General features: G+C 42.4%; 1 protein-coding gene across 1 annotated transcript in view; it reads left to right on the top strand.

Moving 5' to 3' along the window:
- The first annotated feature begins 919 nt into the window (after positions 1 to 919).
- atp1a2a (ATPase Na+/K+ transporting subunit alpha 2a) overlaps positions 920 to 23,625 on the top strand; it is a 31,934-nt gene continuing 9,228 nt past the window's right edge. The window contains 14 exon segments of the mRNA XM_041948517.1: positions 920 to 1,039; positions 2,460 to 2,519; positions 3,354 to 3,557; positions 6,362 to 6,475; positions 6,938 to 7,072; positions 8,922 to 9,039; positions 10,492 to 10,760; positions 12,677 to 12,875; positions 13,883 to 13,992; positions 16,609 to 16,743; positions 18,414 to 18,493; positions 19,605 to 19,714; positions 20,915 to 21,090; positions 22,988 to 23,124. Coding sequence (XP_041804451.1) covers positions 920 to 1,039; positions 2,460 to 2,519; positions 3,354 to 3,557; positions 6,362 to 6,475; positions 6,938 to 7,072; positions 8,922 to 9,039; positions 10,492 to 10,760; positions 12,677 to 12,875; positions 13,883 to 13,992; positions 16,609 to 16,743; positions 18,414 to 18,493; positions 19,605 to 19,714; positions 20,915 to 21,090; positions 22,988 to 23,124 — 1,967 coding nt within the window.

Here is a 23,625-nt window from a genome sequence, read left to right as displayed (position 1 = left end):
GGGCAAAGGGGTAAGTTCTCTTTATTTTTAAAATAAAAATAAAAGCAGAACGCGCTCTTATCTCCATGTTTTTTCATTATGCTCAAGTCCTCCCTGTCAGAGCTGAACGGCTGAACATGAATGAGGCATTCTTGCTGTATCTCATGTACAGTCACAGCATATGCGTGGACGTGCATCGTGGAAAAATACTGAGATTTCTAAACGTGTCCGCCGGGCTTGATATCTGAGTGTCAGAATGCTCTTCTTCTTCTTTTCTTTTTTTTTTTTTTTGAAGACAGTAGCATCTCCATGATGGCTTTTCTCCTCAATAAGTTTTGTTCCCGGCTTGCTGTTTACTTGGGTAATTACGTAATTTTGTTTTTATTCTCTCCATCAGGCCTATTCCATTTAGCTTTATGGGAGGACAGGCTGGTAATCTTCCTCACACACAGTGGGGGGAAATTGCTATGCCAGACACATTTCGGGCACTCCACCGGCTCTGTGCTCCCTCTTTGGCTTTTTTTGATTACTTTTTCACTGTGTCACTTGCTCACACTCTCTCCTCTCATTCCCTCTGTGTATCCCTCCGTCACTGACATGCACACGTGCTGCTAAGAGCAGACTGACAGCAGCAGATGATTTCCATGATGCACCATTCTTCCAACTGTTCGTGACACACGCGCGCACACACACACACACACTCTCTTGCTTGCTCACTCACGCAAATGAGGAACTCGCGCTATGAGAAAAAATATTTTCCCCTCCATATTCAGCGAGTGCTTTGCCAATAGTGCCGGGAGATTGAAATGAACCAGCGTACACAAAGTCCATTGTGCTCTCCCCGATGTTGTAATACGTGGCAGTGAATGTAAATGGCTGTGCACAATGTGGCTACAAGAATGTGACTTTTCCCACTTAGTTCCTGTGGCGGTTTGGGATGATGGCCTACGGGCCTGACGTATGGTAATCGCTCTCTCTTTCCCTCCAGCGTGGTGCCGAGAATGGAGGGAAGAGGAAGAAGGACAGGGACTTGGATGAGCTGAAGAAGGAGGTGGCCTTGGTAAGAAAAACAAGCTGTCACTGGTCCAACCCACACTCACTCTGCACGGTGATTGATTCCATCGCCGCCGCTCCCAAACGATCCCCAGCGTCACGCCAAAGACGCTAGGTTATTTAACAAGGCTGTAAATGAAAACAGTGGCCCGTAAACAAAATGACAATCCAACCTGCTTAGTGTAGTCAGTAGCAGATGACTTCTAAGCCGGGCTGTCCTCTCCTATCTGTTCTACCACCCTCTGGCTGCTCTTCTTTGTACTGAGAAACATACTGAATAATTTGTGGGCCACCAACAGTGTAGTGCAGAGTTTTTGTCTTGTGCAGAGCTGTAGCTCTTTGAGGTGCTGTCAAAATGCAGCCAAGCGATGCCCATGAAAACTGGGCTAAGTTTTGCTGCATGCTGATAAAGCAGCTCTTGTCAATTACCAAGTTGGCCTGTGACTGAAAATGCCTCGGACGCCATCAACACTTAGAAGTAGTTTCATGATTAAGTGCTGTATTTTGCTTTCATCATTCGGCCTCATGTGCTTCTTCAGTTAGCGATTTCCTGCGCTTTTTGTCCCACAAATCCTATAAACAACCACCAGAGAATGGCTGATCAATATTGGGTGTAGGGATGTATAAATAAAGCCTAACTGGCAAACTGTTTGTGAACACTGGGGCATGTCGGTGATTGTGGCCAAATCACTTGCAGCTACAATTCACCGCGGTCCTCCGAGGCCGCTGTTGGTGACGGGATTGGTGGATTTCTCTCTGTCTCATCATCGAGTGAAGGACGGAGCCCTTGTTTTTGTTGCACTGACACCGTCCCGACAGCCGGTAGCTGAAGTTTTTGCTGCTTCGCTATCAAACTCTATTTTAGCTTGAGTGGAGACATCTCCAGGTGGCATTTGGCCAGCTGGACAGGAACAATAGCACAAACCTGCCACCAAAGAACAAACTGAACCCAGAAACACAACATAAAATACTTTTACGGTTTTGAATGGGTCACATTTCTACACAGGAGAACAGTTTGCTCACCTCTGGATCGGCTTTACTTTGAGATGCAGGTCACTCACTGACCTGTTTGACCTGTCATGAGGAATGAGTCATACATTATAAAGCCCCTGAACCCGTGTCAGGTACAGAGAATAGCGTATTTTTGCAGAAAGATGGAGGTGTGTAATGCATCAGTGCTACGCCCTAAAGATCTATTTGACCATTATCCCGTTTGGTTATTAAACTTCCCTTCCTGCTGCAGCCACACTGCTTGAGATCACACAATGCTGAATGTATTGCTGTGAAATAATTGTTTCCCATTCATGATGTATCAAAGACAGATTCCCTTCCTATAACCGTATTGGGCAATTAGAGTTACTCTGATTCTGTTGAATGTTTTTGTTCATCTGAAGCACGAATAAAAAAGGAACGTTTCATCCCTGCAGGACGACCACAAAATAGCTCTGGATGATCTGGGAAAACGCTATGGAGTGGACCTCACGCGGGTAACTGCACGCAAACCCAGGCGCTCATTTACACGTGCACGCTCGCACACAAACACACAACAAAGAGTTGCTGTAATGTCTCCCGTTTAGATGTAATCTCTGCTCGCCTGTACTGGGAAAGCAACATCCAAGCTGAGGCCAGGCATTGCTTTGGTCAAGTTAGATCCACCACAGCGTCCCCAGCTCACCTTGAGCTTTATTCATCTTTAATCCCTCAATCACACACACACACACACACACAGACACAAACATGCTCGCTTTGATGCAACAACTCCTACAATCCCATAAACGCGCAGATACACATACACATCACAAAAGTCTTTACGCTGTAACCGCATTTGCTGCTTACCCTAAATTTGACATTGCAGGTGTAGTGAAACTGATTTTCATCTTTTTTAAGATTAGCGTTTGAAAAAAAAAAAAGAAGCTGGGATGCTCCAAAAATATCAGAAGCTGTAGAAATGTCAAAAACCTGCTGAAAGCCTGAAAGAGACACAGTTTGTGTATTGTTACAATATATTTAAATCGTAGTATTTCAGGCATTCACATGGATTTTCCGTAAATTAGACCCTGACTCTATTAGGCATCGAATCAGGAAAAAATGCTCAATAAACTTAAATCCAATAGTTCTACAGCATAAAACCTCAGATGAGAAGAGTCACCCAGTTTATTATACTTGTGGTGTTAAATAGGCCAGGCAGGAATACTTGATGTTCTGCAACTGTAGCAGTAAAATTGCTTTTTAAGCCGCGGTGAAAATGGGGCCGTTGTGTTGTAATAAGATTCCCAGTGCATGCAGAAAGACATTCATTCCTAAAAATTGCTCTCCCTCAGGGCCTGACCAGTGCCAGAGCTGTGGAGATTCTGGCCAGGGACGGTCCAAACGCTCTGACCCCTCCCCCCACCACCCCGGAGTGGGTCAAGTTCTGTCGTCAGCTGTTCGGCGGCTTCTCCATCCTGCTGTGGATCGGCGCTATCCTCTGCTTCCTGGCCTACAGCATCCAGGTGGCCACGGAGGATGAGGCACCCAATGACAATGTGAGAAACTGCTTGTGAAACATGCACGCACGCCTCACATATTAATCGCACACAGGGAGAGACGCAGGTATGCAAAGACAGCTACTGTTATAATACAGGCACAGTGGAAAACAAAGGAGGGTAATATGCACACACACAGTCCACCTGCATATACAGATACACTCATCTGTGTCTTCAAGATGGAGGTTTACATAAATATACACATGGGCAGACAAAATAAACACACAATATGCAGACTTGTGCATCAGAAGTGGTAAAATGTGTTAATTTGGGGGATTTTGCTAACCATTTATCATTGTATTTGGGTCCAGTCGCAGAATATTACTGCAATACGGTAAACACGTGCATATGAAATGATTGAATCAATGTTTAGATTACATGCACAGTGTTTGAATGTGCGGCATGACATCTTATTGGTCCATCCTTGTTTTGAAGTTCTGAATCCAGTCACTGATTTAAGTCACTGACAGTCAGTTTCAGGGTTGTTAATTAGGCAGAAGGACATCCTGCACGTCTGTGACTGGTTGGCTTGATCAGTCTCTAGATATTGTCATTCAGTTTGAAGGTCAGTGTCTCCAAACCAAAGGAGCATCTTTAGAAATCCAAAATTTAAGAATCTTTCTTGCTATGTATAAGGATATTCTAGTGTGCATCTGTGCAGAATTCTGAATTACATTTCATACATTCAGGAGGATTTAACCCCAGCTTGCCTCTCATATGCATAAAGCAGCCTGTGTAAGAATTTCCTCTAAGAAAGATAAATCTTTTGAGTTAATCAAAATCTTAAATGACTCATTTGTGTTTAATTATAATTTCTGTGCAGTCATTAATTTGGACAACAGAATGATAACTCAATATGATCATACCATCTGTCAGAAGGACAATGCAATAATTCCACTGAACATCGACAAAGGGGGATATCAAATATTTCAAAGCCCAAAATCCTGAAATCTAATCCTAGTTTTAAACCCAGAAATTGTCAGAATTCTTCATTTTGGTGGATTTCCCTGAGCTTTGTTCTTCTTAATACGACCTTTACTGAACATGGGTGGCCTCTTGAGATCTAAATCTCCTTTCCGAGAGTCCTGGCCAAAATGGCAACACAGTTGGGTCACATGAGCGCTCACAGTGCCAACATTCACTAAAGGAAGCAGAGTAAAGAAAGACGAGGGAAGAGCTGCAGGAGGAAAACCTTAAGGGCATTAAAATAGGAAGAAAAAGAACATAAAAAGCATTTAAAACCCATTAAGACACACCAGGATTTGGTCCTCATTAGTGTAGAAGTACAAATAAACACAAACCCACAAACCCATCAGAGAGTGTGACGTAAAAACAACCGCTGACACTCTGGCATCATTCCTGGCATTAGCACAGATACTCAGACCGACCGCTGTTAAAATGGCGCCAAGCAGCCATCCATACTGCACTTTATGGCTCTCGGTCATTACGCAATCATCATTCAGCGCTCTTCAAACCCCAGACAGCATTAAGTCTTTGCATAATATACAGTAACGTACAGCTGATAGACACACGCGCGGCACACACGTGATAACTTTAATCTCCCCACGATTTAATCTCTACATTCAGTACTCAGTATGTACAGCTGGATGCTCTGGTGAGCCACTTCAAAGCACCGGCTGCCTGCAGCTTTGGCACTTTGAGCCTTTGCATAATGTACAAGCAGTCATTTGAGATGAAAATCCACCATAGCAGAACTTTACATGTTGCTGTTGTCGGATTAAAACTTAATTTTCATTATTTTTATGTATTCGAGCTGAAAGATTGAATTGTCTCCTTTGCTTTGAGAAAATGTTTAAGCGCTCTCGGGCTCGTGAAGGTGCTGCTGAACTTATATTTTATGATTAATTCATGCTCGTGCTCTGGAAATGATGCATTTATTGTCTCAGTCCTTTAAAGTGTAGCAGATTCAAACGGGTCACCGGCCTGGACAGATGTTGCTCCTGCACTTCTGTGCAGAGAGCTGAGCTTAAATCTGCAAAACCCGCGTGTAGACAAAACCGGGAGCTGAACACTGAACACTGAATCGCAGGAAAAAGCTGTAAACACTGACAAGTGATTTTCTGAGGATACAAATGTATTTCCTGGTTCAGAAGATTTTGCACTGCCACCGTAAGAAAAAAGGCACTCAAGCGTTAAAAAAAGCAAAACATTCTGCTGTAGCTGTCAAATGAAAGCAGCACCTTCCAAAAAGGAAACTTTTCAGGGTTTAGGAATGTTGTTTCTAGGAGTCCAGGACATGCAGTACACCAGCTGGCAGATGCTTTCATCCCAAGTGCCTGGCTGTCTCGTTTGCATCAATCCGTAACGGCTTTTTTACTGGTAAAACTGAAAATATTCACTGAAAATGAAGTCAAATACACCAGAATAAATGTTCCTTGCTTAAACACGGGCGTGAAGTCTACAAAGCCGAGCTCCAGTTCTGAAAGTGTCTCTTGGTGGTCTCGCAGATCAGAGTGTCAGTTCTTGGTTTTCTGGGTTTGGGAGACAGATGTTCACTTGGACCAACACTGAACGAACCGTCCAAGATGACAGGAATAGTACACGAGAATTTAACTCTAGGACGACTTTTCCTCCTAAATCTTCTACTAAGACCGAGAGCTTCCCCGGGTTTCCTCGCTCTGAACACTTCTCTTGCACTCTGCATTTAAGGGTTTTCTGTCTTTAAAACCGTTTCGAGGTTTGTAAATCCCCTTTTCCTGCGCTCAAACATGCCTTACATGAACCGAACTAAGTCGATAATGACACCGGCTCCCCGCTGTGGCCCGGGTTTGCCCCCGTTTCAGCTGTATCTGGGCGTGGTGCTGTCGGCCGTGGTCATCATCACCGGTTGTTTCTCCTACTTCCAAGAGGCCAAGAGTTCCCGAATCATGGACTCCTTCAAGAAAATGGTGCCACAGGTAAGTTGATGCATGTTGGTGTTTGTGTAGTCTCAGAGCTTTCTGAATCAATAAGCCGTCCCTCAAGTAGGGCTTACACACTCACTTGAGTGGAAACCTAATAAGCTTGCACAAAGGAAGAATAAATGTTTGAGCCAACTTCGGATTGTGAGTGTTTGCATAAAAACTCCCCTCGCGTTATCCACCTCTAGCACTTCGATTGCCTAATTCTTTAATCTATTTAGGCTGTTTTCACTCCTTCCTTGTCTGTCCACTCCCTACCTGTCTGTTCTCTCTTTCTCCTTTTCCTCCCTCTATCTCTCCCTTTCACATACCTCTACACCCTCTGGCACTTTTTTTTTTTTTATCGCGCTGCTCTCTCTTCCTCTGACTAAATCCTCTCTCTGTTCCCCAAACTCTCTCGCTCTCTTCCTCGTACTCCCTCTGCCTTCTCATCTCTCTCTTCCTTTTTGCCCATGCCAGCAAGCGTTGGTGATTCGGGAGGGGGAGAAGATGCATATCAATGCCGAGCTTGTGGTGCAGGGAGATCTGGTGGAGATCAAAGGGGGAGACCGCATCCCAGCTGACCTTCGAGTGATCTCCTCCAGCGGATGCAAGGTAGGGGAGGGGTGCTGTAGGCTCAGCCCCGGGAGTCTCTGTGGGATTACAGGAGCTCAACTCACTTGCTATTTACTTTTTATTGTCCACTTTCTTTCGTTGTTTCCTTTTTATCAGTTATCGTTTATCATGTCCACGATCTTAAAGTTAGCGTGTTAGCGTGCTAACAATTGCAAATAGCGATAAAACAAAGTACAGCTGAAGCTGATGGGTTTCCCAGGCCAAAAAGTAGTTTACTTCAGTGAATTAGAATTTTAATTTAAGTCCACAAAAGTCAAGTACAGTTTTACTTTTTGTGCTTCATTTAAAGTATGCTTGACATATACTTTTAAAAAGTGTTCTTCTAAGTTGGTGTCTTTAAGTTCTACTTCAGTTTATCAAAAATGAATACATTAATTCTGCAGTACTTACAGTGGTATTTCAAAGTGCTTATAAAAAGTGAACTAATTCTAAGTGCATTTAGCACTAACTGCAAAAAGCGCACAAAAATACAACAAATACTTTTAATAGTAATAAAGTGCACTTAAGAAAAGCGTACTTATTTTCAAGTCCTTGGTGATACACTATTACAATGCTTAATTAATGTGTGCTTTACATTTTAAGTATATTTAAGTATATTTCCAACACATTGGGGATACAATACACTTGTACTGCAAGTGTGCTTTGACTGCTCATGAGTCTGAGTGTGATTTTCACTGGTGGACATAGTACATTTTTCAAAAACTGCAATTTAAAGAAAATATTTTCTCACCTGGGATGTTGTTAGTTTTGAAGTTATTACTGGTTGAAAAGGTGGAAAAATCAGAGGATCACCCCAAGTGTGAGAAAATACGTCCTGTGAGAACTATGAATGTGTAAAACGTCGAGCAAATCCCTCCTGTAGATGTGGGATATTTCACTGGATTAGTTAAAACCTTGATCCAGTGGTTGTGCTTGATGAAAACTCAGAGTTATTAGGATTAATTCTCTGGGAACCTTTTTTATCATTGCCAAATTCCTGGCAGTCCACCCCCCAGTTGTTGAGGTATTTCACCAAAATGTAAAGTCTCAGCAGGCTTCATCTGCTTGGGACCATGAATGTCTGCACAAAATATCACAGCAATCTGTCCAACACTTATATTATTATATTATTGTTTCAAGTCAAGCCACAGCCACGGCACCGCATTTCAAAGAACAAATAGTTGTCATAAGGCTATCAGACGTCAATCTACGTTCTCACCTCCAGTTCTTCCATATTTAAACAATCAAGTTAGTTTAAGTCAGACACATTTTCTTTGACTCTCAAAAGGTCAGTTCCTATTGAGCGCATTTCCCAAGCCACAGCTCTGTCTTTGAAGAATTAATGTTTCACTGAAGCTTTTATTTTGCTGCCAACAAGCAATATTTTAGCCAGACACACACATTACAAACAGGCTGTTTAGAATATCCCATAATGTCTTAGTGATAGCACACACATTTTTACCAATCTTCCTCTGAGATTTCAGTCTTTAGCTCAATTTGTTCTCTCTTCCTGTAGACTTACGGTCGCTTTAGGGTGAATATTTCTCCGACATGTCACCCGCTGAGCTCGACCGGCGTTCATTTTGAGTTTATCCCGCTGGATCTTGAAGCAGCGTAATGAAACTGTGACGACCAGCGGTATAAATTTCTCCACCGACAGACGAACATGTGAAAAATCCCTGAGACCCGAAGGCGGTTTTGACATGACAAGTGTTACATCACTGCACTTGTTTGTGATAAGTGCTGCTTCTGTCATTTCCACCCTGTCAGCATCGCCTCGTCACGCTGCCCCGTGTCTGTGGCGCGTTCTCGCCGGGTAACACTGTTCTTTCTCCCCATCCCATCGAAGGTGGACAACTCCTCTCTGACTGGAGAATCTGAGCCTCAGACTCGCTCCCCGGAGTTCACGCACGACAATCCTCTGGAGACCCGCAACATCTGTTTCTTCTCCACCAACTGTGTCGAAGGTCAGTAGGCTACATCTGGCCAAGATTGTCCCTTATCGCTTCTAAACGTTTTTTTTTTTTTTGGCCATCTGGAGATCAACACAGTTTTTGCATTGCCGCCCAACCATGAGTGTGTTTCACTTCACGATTCGTCAGTTCGACCTACAGCACACACTGTACCGTAGGCTGGAGATATGACTGGTGCTGAATTTTGAATGCATAAAGAATATTAATGAGCGTCAACCGAAGGGGGTTTAAAATGGTATTACAGTTGCTATCAGTCGTCAAACAGGGATGCAAGAAGAATTCCAATGAGGTTTTCATATTAGAATCTGCCACTTCATCAATATCTACATCTAAATTCTAATGTTGGCTGCATATAAAGTGAACAGTTATTTCCCACAGTACAGTTCATTCATCTTAAGAAAAAAAGATATTAGTTTAAAGTCTAATAACACAACAAGTGGAGGATCCAGCAGTGATTTAGCCGAGGCTCAGAGTTCAGTTTTGACCTTGGAAACAGTTCAGAAAACCAGGTCCCTTTTGTAGCTGTTAGGGAGCTTTCAATCCTGTCATATGATCTTGATCAGTAGATGGACTTTGATCAGTTGTCATCAAGTTGTAGCCGTTAAAATTTCCATTTATTTCTGATAATTTTAAGGATTTTTTTGTCCATGTTGACTTAAAAGCCCAGATGCAGGATCTAGTTGCGTCCTGTCTTGACAGAGTATATAAAAGCTTTTTTCCACTAATGAAATTTATATGTAAAGAGTGAAGTCTGCTGCCTTGTAGGTTATTACTCAATTTTGCTTCCTCTTTGTAGTTTGTGTTAAAGGATCAATTCTCGCCAACAACAACAACAAAAAAAAAGAAAAATCCCATTATATTTTCTTCCTGAACTCTGTTGGTGTCTCGCTACGCAGATAATTTGGGTTTTGTCCATGTGGGTTTTAAAAAATCTGTCCCTGAGATTTCTGCTTCCACATTAATACAACAGAGGTAAATGAAACGTGTCTTTCCAGAAACACTGTCCCTGTAACTCTGGATAATCCACAGATCTCGCTTTGTTTTAATTGGACTACTTTCTTCTGTTAAAACTGCTGATAACGAGGTCTGTGGAGTACATTTGTCGTATTTTACATGATTCACATTATTTTCTCACTGAGTCAGTGCAGCATTTGTTCAGTCCAACCAACCATCAATCACTCGCCAGCCCCTGTAAGTCACCTCCATCCATCATTACTCTTCATCCAGCCATCACCTCCCTATCAACCCTCCTTCCTGTTTACAAAATACAGCTCTCTCCTCCTACAGTGTCTCACACACTGTTAACAGTCATTTGTCTTGTTGCATATTGCTCTGAGAAACACGTAAACATTTCAATACAGCAGGAAGACAGCCTACTTGACAGCCCACTGTGACAAGATGATGGTTGGTAAAAGATAAAAACTCGAATCGCCCCCTCCCTCTCAGGTACGGCCCACGGCATCGTGATAGCCACCGGTGACCGAACTGTGATGGGTCGCATCGCCACGCTGGCGTCAGAGCTTGAAGTCCGCCGTACGCCCATCAACATCGAGATCGAACATTTCATCCACATCATCACGGGCGTGGCCGTCTTCCTGGGCGTGTCCTTCTTCATCCTGTCGCTCATCCTGGGCTACACATGGCTGGAGGCCGTCATCTTCCTCATTGGCATCATCGTGGCGAACGTGCCAGAGGGCCTGCTGGCTACTGTCACTGTGAGTAGTGTGTGTGGGTGTCCTCCTCGTTTTTTTACGAGGAAGGCTCTGGATTGAAAAGATCTGGCCTGCTAATAGGAGGACATTGAGAAGACAATGTGCATTTCAGTTTATAATGCACAAGGTCCCACTGTTGCAAAGACATGTTGACATATGCTCCTGGGAACAGTGAACAGAGCCTTGGGGAAAAGTCATAAATTGCTGCATTGAACTGCACAAAATGGTTAAAGGTTAGTTTATGTTGCTGATGATACTTTAAATTATTATTTCTTTTTAGCTTTTCAAAATAAAATATGCTGAGTCACTGTAACAAGCTGTGTGTGAAGATGGAGATGAGTGGTGGTGGACTGTCGTATGTGGGTGTGGTTTTAATTTGTTGTATAAATTTGGTGGCTGGCTGGCTTTTGGTTGTATTTATACAGCATGATGAGGTGTAGAGCCTCTGACACTTAAACACAGGTGCAATTAATAACATCGTCAATGGTTGCACATCATTTATAGCTGCATTAATTGAGCATTTACAAGCTGAAAATGCATCATTTGACATGTTCACCTCTACGGTGGCCGGTAAGGGCAAACGTGCTGCAAAACATTTCCATTAGGAGAAACGTGCTGCAGCTTCAGAATGACGCCAGTTCAAAAACACTGAAACAATCGGCCACCGTGCACCTCGTGAAGTTTTGGCGAACATGGCAGCAAGCAGTTGCATATTTGCACATCCAGCAGGCGCAGAGCAACAGAGGCATTCATCTGGAGTTGTGTTTCCGGCCAACATTCGTCCAATCTTCACTCTCCTTTTAGCTCTGTTTTGGTCCCCACCAACTCCTGAGAAAAATGCCTTGTTGTCTGGTTATTAGATGTGTCTAACTGTTTGTCGCAGTGCAGGTAGTTTACAGTCGTGTCTGCTGAGAAGAGCTGCCTGAGGCCGCTGGATGCTGGTTGATGAGATCGGAGTTTGTGGGCCTAAAAACCAAAATAATGAGCTAAAAGAGGCTTCAAAGCTGTGTAGAACTAAGGTGGGAAATGCAGAGTTGGGTGTTAATTCTCCATGGCTTTGTCATCTTGAGCAGCTGTTTCCCATTACATGCAGTAATTTGATCCATTGTTAACATGAAAATATTGATTAGTGCAGCTTTAAGCGTGCCAGTTCGAGAGCCCTGATACTGTGCCTGCTGGCTCGCCGTCATGGCTTACTGGCACACCTAAATGGAACGGCGCCATCATCAATGTTATTAGTTACACCTGTGCTTTTCCTAATGCTAATTTACCCTCAGTGAATGTTAGCTGTAGCTCTAATGATGCTACAGAACACAGCAAAGCAGGTGATTTATTACTGACTGTTTGAAGTAGCGCAAATGTTGAAGTGCATCTAACTTTTTCTGCAACAATAAACAAAGTGTGAGCTGAGGTGGATGCCAGCTGGCATTTGAAATGCCATCAGTCGACATTTCACTGTTTCCAGAAAATAAATTAACTTCCAGTGAACGGTTTCTTTAGTTGCTTTTGCTTTAAAGGCGCCGTGAGTTGTGTGTGGAAATGTTTGTGTGTCTTTGTGCTCCATTTGCTGCTATTTGAGTAATGTGGTCAGCTTGAATTAATGTGTGTTGATGCGCCGCTTACAACATATGGAATGTGTCTATTCATCGTATTTTTATGTTCCTGTGCACCTGCTGTTAACCAGCCGACCAAATGCGCACACACACACACACACACACACACACACACACACTGTAAGGCACCTGGACCACACATGGTTTCACATGCACAAACACTTGAATGCACCGGTGCGTACACATGCTCTCGCTCCTCGTCGACTATAACAATCATCCATCCTCGCCTCTCCTCTTCCTCCTCCCTTCCCTCCTTCCTTCACCCCCCCACTCTTTCTCCCCCCTCACCTCCCGCCATTCTCCCAGGTGTGTCTGACTCTCACTGCCAAGCGAATGGCCAAGAAGAACTGTCTGGTGAAGAACCTGGAGGCCGTAGAGACTCTCGGCTCCACCTCTACCATCTGCTCCGACAAGACGGGCACGCTGACCCAGAACCGTATGACCGTGGCCCACATGTGGTTTGACAACCAGATCCATGAGGCTGACACCACTGAGGACCAGACTGGTAAGACAGAGAGAGGGGAAAAAAGAAAGGGAGGAGGAAAGGAGAGAGCTTGGAGGAAAGATGGAGATATAATGGAGAGATAGAGAGTGTGCGGGAATGCAGAGAGGGAGCGTGACCACCTGCTGAAATTCATCTGTCCAATGTTCATGCCGCCAACCAACACTGCTGTTCATGCTAGCGCTTGGATTAATTGAGCAGCGGTATGCAGTGGGCGGCACAACCCTCAGCTACAAACATGTCTTTTCCCCGAGTTCCTCGGCACGGCTGCTGCTGCGGAACCAATCGGATTCCTGTCTCCTACCAAAACAGCAACAAACCGAGCCAGATTTCAAAGAGGCTTTTAGCAATAACCAAAAGGTTTGCGAGAAAAACAGGTGTTGTTTGCATACCAATGAGTATTGAGTCAGATGATTGTGCAGTCATACAATGAACAGCCAGCAGCGCAGACAAAGCCTGCGCGGCTGAAACAGACACAGTAGTACACAGTATTCATTTTTCAGGAGTACTGACTATTTGTGCAGCTGCTGCAGGTTTTTGAGCCATTTGCGCTGCGATTTGTCAGGTTCAACAACTCCAGCCACAGTTTGCCTGCCGTGTACGGTCTGTAGCGCAATGCTATCATATTCTGTTTTCACAATAACGGTGACAGTGACCACTCTGGAGAGTCGGGGCTAAAATGAAAAATGAATGTGGGTGCCGGCAGCAGAGTGAGGGTCACTTTCAGTTCGATTTGGTGGGAGGGATGAAATTTTGATACGAGAAATGTTCAAACAGCTTTTTTCTTTTGAGACGTTCTGGTTAAAAATGAATGGCATTTTTAAGACTGGGGAGTTGAAAAATCACTTTTGTCAAGGAAAAAGTGATTGCTCAACTTAAGTGACCTCCGTTATTTAGCAACAATATCCATTGCTACCCCGTGAACCGAGAGTTGAGTCAGTAGCATAAATACTGCATGAGCCCTACTTTTAAAAAAAAGTCTAACACTGCTCCTTCTGCTATTCTCTCAGGTTTGGGTTTTGACAAGAGCTCTGCTACTTGGACTGCTCTGTCTCGCGTGGCCGGCCTGTGCAACAGAGCTGATTTCAAAGCCGGACAGGAGAACTTGCCCATTGTGATGGTATAAACCTCCAGCGCACACACAGACACCACAGCAGCTTTCCCAAAGCTTTGCATTGATGCTTCCACCTCATGAATTATCTCTACTCTCTAAAGCGATGCGGTATGACAGGCCGAGTTGAATCAAAGAGCATTATGAGCAGGTCTTTTTAGATTTGGATCAAATAATGCATGTACATGATTCATGAGACATGATTTTGCCTACATGGTTTGCCGGTAAAGTGAAGTGAAACATCAGGACAGTGTCAGGTGAGCTGTCACTCAAAAATAGCGCTGGAAGAAGTATTCAGATAAATTACTTGGGTAGGGAAAGTAGCTATGGTGCACTGTAAAAATACTCCATTATAATTGAAAGTTATGAGCAAAATTGTGCTTAAAACGGGGGAATCTTCTCACGACGGGACCGAAAACAAATATTCATTTATTCTGCTAACACATATTGTCTGTGTGGCCTGATAACAGCTCATTCCTCCAAAGCACAGAACTAAACTACTGTCCAAAACCAATTAAGAACATAAAAAGAGCCACATCTTTACACCTCGGTGGCACTTTTAGACTTTTTAGGGTTCTGTTGATAATATTAAATGGATAAAATAACTTCAGTAGCATTAGCAGCAAACTGTGCTAAACCTCTACAGTAAAAGTAGAATTTAGAGGATTTTTCACTTTTCAAAGACTTGTTTTACAATTACTGATGTAATCCACATTTTAATGTTGTAACTGGTGAAAATGTAACTAATTGTAACGACTCTAATTACAATTGGGCTAAGATGGAGGTAAAATTCAGGCCCTTCACTTAAATGTAGTAAAAACACATTGTAAAAAGACTAGATTACAAATACAAGGCTGAAAGTACAGAAGTATCAGCAGCTAAATGAAGTTTAACTGCTTTTTAGTGGAAAAAGGGCTCATTACGCAGCAGAATGGCCCATATCAGGGTTTATTATCATATATCATCTACTGTTGGGTAGTTTAACAAAGTAAATTGATGATATTCGTATGTTCATATTCAACATCTAAATCTGAATAGTAGTAGTTAACAAGTTGTCTTATGAATATTGTGAAGTTGAAAACAGCACATGGATATAAAGTTTAAGTACTTCAACACTGTACATCAACGCAGTACTTGAGTAAATGTGCTTTGTGTTCTCGTCTGTGGCCAGCCGATCCTCACCCACATGGCACCCACATGGGAAAGAAAATAACCCACAATCATAATTTGTCAATACCGCTTGACACAGGTGCACCACACACACTGGCTTAGCCTCCCTCCCACACATCAACACACACTCACTGAGGATAATCCAATGCATCCCTGGAAATAACCCCCCCCACACACACCGATACAAGCTAAGTCAATAATATTCCAGTGTTCTACCAGCCGCTGTCCTCCAACCTGTGCTACATTGACCTGAAGCGATGCTCTGCGTGGCTCGGAGCGACAGGGATTACAGTTTCTTACTCTGGCGGGAGCAGCACCTGCTGCTGTGGCCTCTCCGCTCCTCCCTGGCTTCCTCTGTGCATTAAGTAACCGCCGTATCTCCTGACAGCACTCGAACACAGCAGTCAAGGCCCAGGTTCTACTACCATGACAAGAACAAGTCCCCATCTGCACCCAGAAAAACAGAAATGGAGTTTCCTTGGTCTGTTTATTCATTCATGAAAAGGCACAAACAAGGACAAATCTTGCGGAATGCTTGTCCTTGTTTTGCGTCTGTTCATGAATGAATAATCAGGAACAAAGAGAAATCTCTTGCGCTGGTCCGGCCCCTCTCTGTGTTTTGGGCGCCAGGTCAATCAGTTCAGCAAGGATTTTGATAAATTGACTCCAAAAGCGGGATGAATTGCATTGTATGAATTTTCATTGAGGGATATTTTGCAGGATATCAGAAGGAAATTTGCTCCTAAATGATTCAAGCACCACAGGAGCAACTCTTTCACACATGCTGAAGCAGATAAACCTGTGAAAAGTGCCCAGACAAATAGCGAGCAATGTGCATCCAGAGCTCAGTACCGTGTGTGCGCACATGCTCAAATTCGTGGACATTTTCTGAAATTATTATAAGTGAACAGCCTTATAATAATTCCTGCATGAACATCCTTGTTAGCTACAATCTTAGCAACCACTTTGCTATTGATTATTGCCAATAGGCAATGTCTAATGTGTTCCTCCAACAATATATATTTCCAGTATAATGCAAATTCTTCATATTCAGAGCCTTTTACATCTAAATCTTTAAAAATGCCCTAAAGAAACCTTGCAAATGGCATACCGGCTAATCAGCTACATGTTTACAGAAGAAAAATGAGATGTTAATTGAATTATTTTTCATCCCCTAAACTGAAAAAGAAAGGTTTTGCACTTTCATTACTTTTGCATTAAACTGTGACATAACTTTAAAAACAATGTGATGATACAGATGATGCTGGGCTACCTGCATCATTAATGAGGACCGTAATGGAAGTGAAGAGAGTCTTCTCAGGTGCCGCTTTAGTCGCTTACAGCTCCCTTCCTACCACAGTGTGATAAACACAGGCGGTGAGACAGACAGCACTCATTTCTCCATATGCGTATGTGAGCGACTGTGCTAATGTGTGGCTGTGTGTGTCTCCCCAGAGGGAGGCAGCGGGGGACGCATCAGAGTCGGCTCTGTTGAAATGCATCGAGCTGTGCTGTGGGAGTGTTCGTGACATGAGAGCCAGAAACCCCAAAGTGGCAGAGATCCCCTTCAACTCCACCAATAAGTACCAGGTACGGGATTAATGTTGCATCATTGCTTTGAGCTGAAGGCGCAGCTGATGCAAGTCTATAATGAAGCCCTGGCTCCCATTTATAGACCGTTCATGAGTCAGTTCATGGGTGCTGTATATTTTATACAACATTTACAACCACAAATACAAGATTTTAATTAAAATATTTGAAGTATGTTATTGTTAAACATATTTTTTTTAATGTTTTAAGTCATTTTATTACTTTTTCTTATTAAACTTTTATATGTTTTTGACGATTCTGTTAGTGTCCTTAAACTGACAATATCATGATGTTTTTAAAAGATGCATTTCCAAGACTTGGAAAGCATTTTTTTTTTTTTTTTTTTTTTTTTTTTACATGCTTTGAGTGAATCATGCATATTCATTTTTAACCTTTTTCCTGCAGGGAAGGCAGCCTGAACATGCACGCTCTTTTACAGCGACACCCTGCTTTACATTCACACCGTTGCACACATTCATACTTGGAAGCTGCCCAACAAAAAGGCCACAAACACAACACCGTTAGCCACAGAGATGCCGCTGCCGTGTCGTGATGTGTGTTATTTGTGATGGAGGGATAAATGTGGATTACAAACTGGTTCGTTTTGGCTGCTCAGAAGACGCGCTGTTGCTGCCTTTCGACGGACGGAAATCCTTTTTGTTTGAACTGACTCTGGTGGGAAGCTCAGCGCGGTGTTTGATGCTCTGGATGTAAATACTGTGGAAGACCTTAAACAAAATTGGCAAAGCACAAGAAGCTCTATGCGATAACTTCCATCACATACAATCTCCGAATTTGCAGCTGCTGTGTGCTACATAAGCAACAATAAAAAGTATAATTTCATGGGTGGCACAGCAATTTTGTGCTATTTTGCTTTACACTATTGGTCTCAACAGGCACAACTACAAGGTCTTAAGTTAAGCTACATGCTTTGTTACGTCCTGTAGGAGTCGACAGCAGCATCGGTGAAATTAAAAGTTAATATTGAACTATGAAAAAGTCATCACATCAAGCTTTAACACCTTGCTCAAGGGCACCGTAGCAATTAAGGCAGGGGGAATGTTTCTGTTTTCCACACCCAGTCCTTCCCATCCTGTCTGGAGATTTGAACCAGCATATGAATAACACAACAGCGATGTTGAAGCAAACAAAGGACTTCCTGCATGTATTTTGTGCACCTGTTCCCTGACTTAAAATAGGAACGTCTGTGTTGAGGGGGGGAAAAAAGCAATTTTGCTCTGGTTTTCTGAGATTAGATATGCTGTGACTCAGATACAAATTACCTGGGGTGGTGTGTGTGTGTGTGTGTGTGTGTGTGTGTGTGTGCTTGTATGTGTGGGTGTGTGTGTTTGTGTGGGGGAAGGGGTAATACAAAATGTAACACCGCAGGAATACATTTGAGAGCGTGAATGAATGCTGCTTCAACATAGGGAAAACATATGACTTACAATGTGCGTTCAGTCAAGTCAGCTTCGATAAGACTTTCACTTTTCCCTTTGGAAAAATATGACACCAACACCCAAAGAAATGGCATGAATGAGGAATTTATTGTTGAGCGTGACTGAGGAGTCTGTCTCTTATTTATTTATTTTTTTTTTACTAAAACAGACACATTTTAGATGTTGTCGCGTTATGTCCTCACCAGTCTTCCTCTCATCCCTTCCGTCAAGCTCTCTGTCCATGAAGTGGAGGACAATCCCTCCGGTCATATTCTGGTCATGAAGGGAGCTCCAGAGAGAATCCTGGACAGGTTGGTCGATCAATAATGGATGGATTATATGTCTAACGAGTAGCACAACATTTATTTTTCTTGTTTTTCATTTACCTGTTCCTTCTCTTCCAGGGATGTAGTGAAACGAAATACTCTCTCCTGAAAGGCTGGCGATATTCCATACGTTGTTTTTTTAAACAAATCCCCTGAAAAGATTAAAACTAGCTTTGAACTGATTATAGTTGCAAGCTGTGTACCTGAAACCCGATATAGCTTATTCCTTTGGGCCATGTGCCTCCACTTACGACCAAAAACTTTAAAACCATATGAAAAATATTACAAAATAACTATTAAACCATATAGAAAACGTCTAAAAAAAATTGAACCCCATGGTTGACGTGTTCCTTCATCACCATGAACACGCTGTAGTTTATTTTCAGCTGATCCCACACACGATGTCCTGCTGCCATAATTACTCACTAGAGCACCAAATCTGTATTAATCCACTGATGAAAATAGTCCCCAACAACTTCGCTATCGACTTCTGCTGGAGCAATGTTTGGAGAGCTGTTTTGGGAAACTTGCACTTGCACAAAGCCATTAAACAACATATATTTGACCTGCTTCAGTAGGAACTAATGGCCTCAGAGCGGAGAGCAGAGAATCAGGAAGTGCTGGAAGACACGCAAACACTTCGAGCCTTTCAGTGGATTTGATGAAAATGAGAAAAATATAGAATAACTCCATTCTGATAATTTTGAATGTCTGGTGTTAATTGTGGTAACTGCGCATTAATGGCATGGAAGGTGAGGTCGAGGCGCTGAATCGGCCTGTTTTTAAAACTTTTGAAATGAGACACCATCATGCTTCATTTTGGCGAAAAATTCTAATCTGCTGAGTCCAACTGTCCTTTCAGTCAAATCATAAAATTTTATCTCATACGAAAATTCTGCTTCTGCAAGCACAGATAACTTATTTTATTGAATGGGGGGTCACTGGTTACCCACCTCTATGTCGAACATTGTTACTGATTTTCAGTTTGCTTGCTCCTTTTATTTTACGAAAGTTTATTAACATGATTCCTCTACAGATATAGATGATATAATTAGCAGTAGTAGCTGTAAAAGAGTTATTAATAAATGTCTTGCAGGTGCAGTACCATTATGATCCATGGCCAGGAGCATCCACTTGACGAGAACTGGAGAGAAGCTTTCCAGAATGCCTACATGGAGCTGGGAGGACTGGGAGAGAGAGTGCTTGGTATGTTTCATGGCACCTGTTATTAGCCTGTTTGGGAAACGGTAGCAGAGATAAGCAGTTCACCTTTTCTAATCCCTTTGGTAAACAGCGTAGTTAACCACACATAAAACATGTAAAATGCTTTTATTGCAGCAGTGTAGACAAAGGAGAAGGTTTGGGCGGTCTCATAATGAATTGCAAGAGGCTGATGTGGAAGCTGGAATTACTATCATTACATAAAATGTTCGAGATATGGGTTTTTCTATGGTGTGAATTTAGCATGTAATGTTGTATGGATTATGAGCTGGTAATGGACGGGTAATTTAATTCAAATCAAACTCTGCACTAAACTGTAATATAATTTGTACATGAAGTAACATTTTCCCTTGTAAAATGCCATAGACACATTTCGGGTGTAAAAGAAAAATCATTACCCTGAAGTTCAACTTTCAATATCTCCAAAGTGTTTAACATCCAGACTCTGTAAATGTCATCTTTTTGACAACCAAGGAAAAAAGTTACCTGGCATCTTTTAAAAAGTGCCATAGGTAATAATTATGTGCTATCATCATTTTGTTAGAGTAGGCGTCACTTTTGCAAAATGTGGAATAGTGCCATTTTTGGAATGAAACTCCTGAAATCATGTAAATTATTAAATCACAGTTATGCCTTGGGTGAAGCTGATGATGGGTCGGGTGTTTCGTGACGAAAAAAAAGAAAGGTTTCTCCACTTTTACACTGCGTCTGGTTCTTTTAGCAGAAGCATTTTGTTTTGCTTTGCTCAAGAGATGCATATTTCAAGATCTGTGGATTATTAATTAATAACAGTGCCTGATTCAAAATGTGTTTCAGACATGCAACCTCCGAATCTACATCTAAAATTAAAAATGATTTGTATGCACACTGTAAAGGTAAGGGATCATTGCAGCCAGAGGACAATACATTCTCTGTGGAGAGCCTGCACACCTCTTTGATATTAACATTTCTTTGTAGTGTTTGACTGTAAATGGCCACAGCAAAATGCACCAGAGCATCCTTAATTTATTGGATGTTTTCGACTGAAAACATCCTTAGAGTCATGAAAAATTGTCAACTCTTTACAGTGTCAGATAAATTGTCAAAGCAACAAAACAACATGTTCTTTAATAGCTGCAGTGTATTTTGAGATGTCATTCCAGTCAGTTATGAACAATCACTTCCCTGATCCCTCTTCTCTCGCAGGCTTCTGCCACTTGAATCTGTCTTCATCCCAGTTCCCTCGAGGATTCACCTTCGACTGCGACGACATGAACTTCCCCATCGAGCAGCTCTGCTTCCTGGGTCTCATCTCCATGATTGATCCGCCGCGTGCCGCTGTGCCTGACGCAGTGGGTAAATGCCGCTCCGCTGGTATCAAGGTAATTGGTTCCACAGATTCAACATTCATTGTAGTTCCTGAAAAGCCTTTTCTGGGGGTTCGCTTATTGGGCTTTTTTGTGAAGGGATTTGCATGTCAAATGTCTTTAAATCACAAAGAGGAGTCCCAATGACAGCCGATCACGTCAGATGGCCCTGACAGATGATAATTGATGGGTAAATGAAGTTCTCTTACTTAGAGGAAGCTCCTGAAAGCATTTTCAATCCAAACACAAAGAAGGCCAGCCAAAGTAACAGTTTTCATGTTTCTTTAGGGGCTGTGTATACAAATCTCCCAGATATGACTGTTTTCAGAAATGACAAAATCTTGAGCAGCAAAAATCACATTTTTGATGTATAAACGAAAAAGCAAAGACAGGCGATGAAGGATGAACTCAGCATATTCCCACATCAGTTTTAGAAAAGGTTCCTCTTTGTAAAATGCAGATTCAGTACATTTATTACAAATTTTCATTAAATGTTAATCAACTGCAAATACACACAGAGCAGGTGTTTTGCCAGAGAAGTAATAAGCTGGGCCGCAGGAAGGTTAAACAACTTCCACCAGTGATAAAAATGGATAATGAGTAGAATGAGAAGTTCTCATTTCAGGGGAGGTATTACTGATATGTGAAAAGGGATTTTGCACATTTAATTTCAGGTACAGTAGTTATTATGCTTCCTTTGATAATGAATTTTTTAAAGACATACTGTAATTGGCTTAAAGAAGGAACTAGAGGCAGAAAGGAGTGAGGATGTTATTATTTGAGGAGTTTATTACCAAAACCAGATGAAATGTCTGATAAAACGCTTAAATCACAAAGTTGTCTGAGAGTGAGTGTTAGTTGCAATATATCAGCTTGGCTTTGACTGAGGCAGAATGTAGACACACAGTACTCTTTACTCATTTGTATAATTACACTCCTCCTCTAAGTCATCATGTTATAGGTTTACATACCACACAAGCTAGACTTCATAAAGCCAAATCAATTTTCGCATTTCAGTAGGTAGATACTGTAGGGGCTGCAAAAACCTACAAAGCAAGCACGGATATGTGTTCTCTTCCACCACTATTCATACAAATAATTAAACACCTAAACTCAAACCTTGGATTTAAAGTGGTTGATATGATAGTTAGAATTATATTCTACGCAGATGATGTAATTTTACTAGCTGTGACGATGTTTGTCGGCACACTTCATATAGCTGCTGAACACCCATACAAATCCTGTGTTTTTCCTCGCAGCAGTGCCCAGGAGGAAACTAGAGCCCATGGCTCTGTTGCTTTAATGAACGGATGCAGTGCTAACGTTTCAGTGCAAAGTGCATCCGCGGTTCAAGGCATGAGTCCAAAGGCTTTAGTGCAATATGTAGGGCTCTGTCTTTATTGCACTTTCACTTCTCATACACACTTCAGATGTGATTTATTGCACATTGAAACTAAGTTAAGTCATTGCACTTTATATGGATGCAGTTGTGGTACAACCCTAAACCGTGAACACATTGTTCTCATATGACGGTCTATGTATGAGAATAATGTACCCAAAAACCAAAGACCTTACTTGGACGTTTGGCTGAGATTTATTACATTACCTTTGGCCACAGAAATAGGAAAAGTTAGAATCGATAAGTATCCCATACATTATGTGAGAATTTGGAGAAACTGGAAAAAGAAACCTATTTTTGCTGGAGTGTACTGCCAGATTTGAACCCTTAACCCCTAATGGTGCCATTCTTTTCCAGTGTAACTACACAACACATTTGAATGACTTATAGCGCTTTCAGGCCCATAATGCACTGTAGCTCAAGTGTGCTGTGGCACATGACAAACAGATGAGATACAGCGGGCTTTAATGTGATAATGCCCTGTGGTTTATGGGACCTTCTGTCTGCGGTCAGGTGATCATGGTAACAGGGGACCACCCAATCACAGCCAAGGCCATCGCTAAAGGTGTGGGCATCATCTCCGAGGGCAACGAGACGGTTGAGGACATCGCTGAAAGACTGAATATCCCTCTGAGCCAAGTTAACCCCAGGTGTGTGTGTGTGTTCGTGCTTGTTTTTCTATATTTGTGGGGTCCCAACAACGAAAGCCCGCTCAGGTTGGGGGGTGCAACAGCTTCGTGGGGACCAAAATGCTGGACTCCCTGATGTAAATAATCAATAATGTAGATTAATGTAAGTCTTTGTGTGTGTGTGTGTGTGTGGGTGGGGGTGGGGGTGGGGGTGGGTGTGTGTGTCAGGGTGTGTGCCCTCACATCTCAGAGTAGCATTTTGTGTGACTGTGTCTGCGTTTGAGTGTGTGGGCAATGATGTGTCTGAAAGATGTGTGCGCATGCAAGGTCGTGTGTGTTTATGCGTTTATTTCATTACATAAGAAGATCAAAAACACTCATATTTGTCTTTTAAATATGAAGTGAGACTGGGAACAGGGAGGAAACAGCTAGCCTGGTAAGTAAGAGGTAACAAAATCCACATACCATCACTTCCAATGCTCATAGATGAATACAATAAATCTTGTTCATTGAAGGAAAAAT

This window comes from Chelmon rostratus, chromosome 12, assembly GCF_017976325.1.
Source record: "Chelmon rostratus isolate fCheRos1 chromosome 12, fCheRos1.pri, whole genome shotgun sequence".
Taxonomy (NCBI): domain Eukaryota; kingdom Metazoa; phylum Chordata; class Actinopteri; order Chaetodontiformes; family Chaetodontidae; genus Chelmon; species Chelmon rostratus.
Note: the sequence above shows the minus strand (reverse complement) of the source record. Positions and strands in the feature narration are given on the sequence as shown.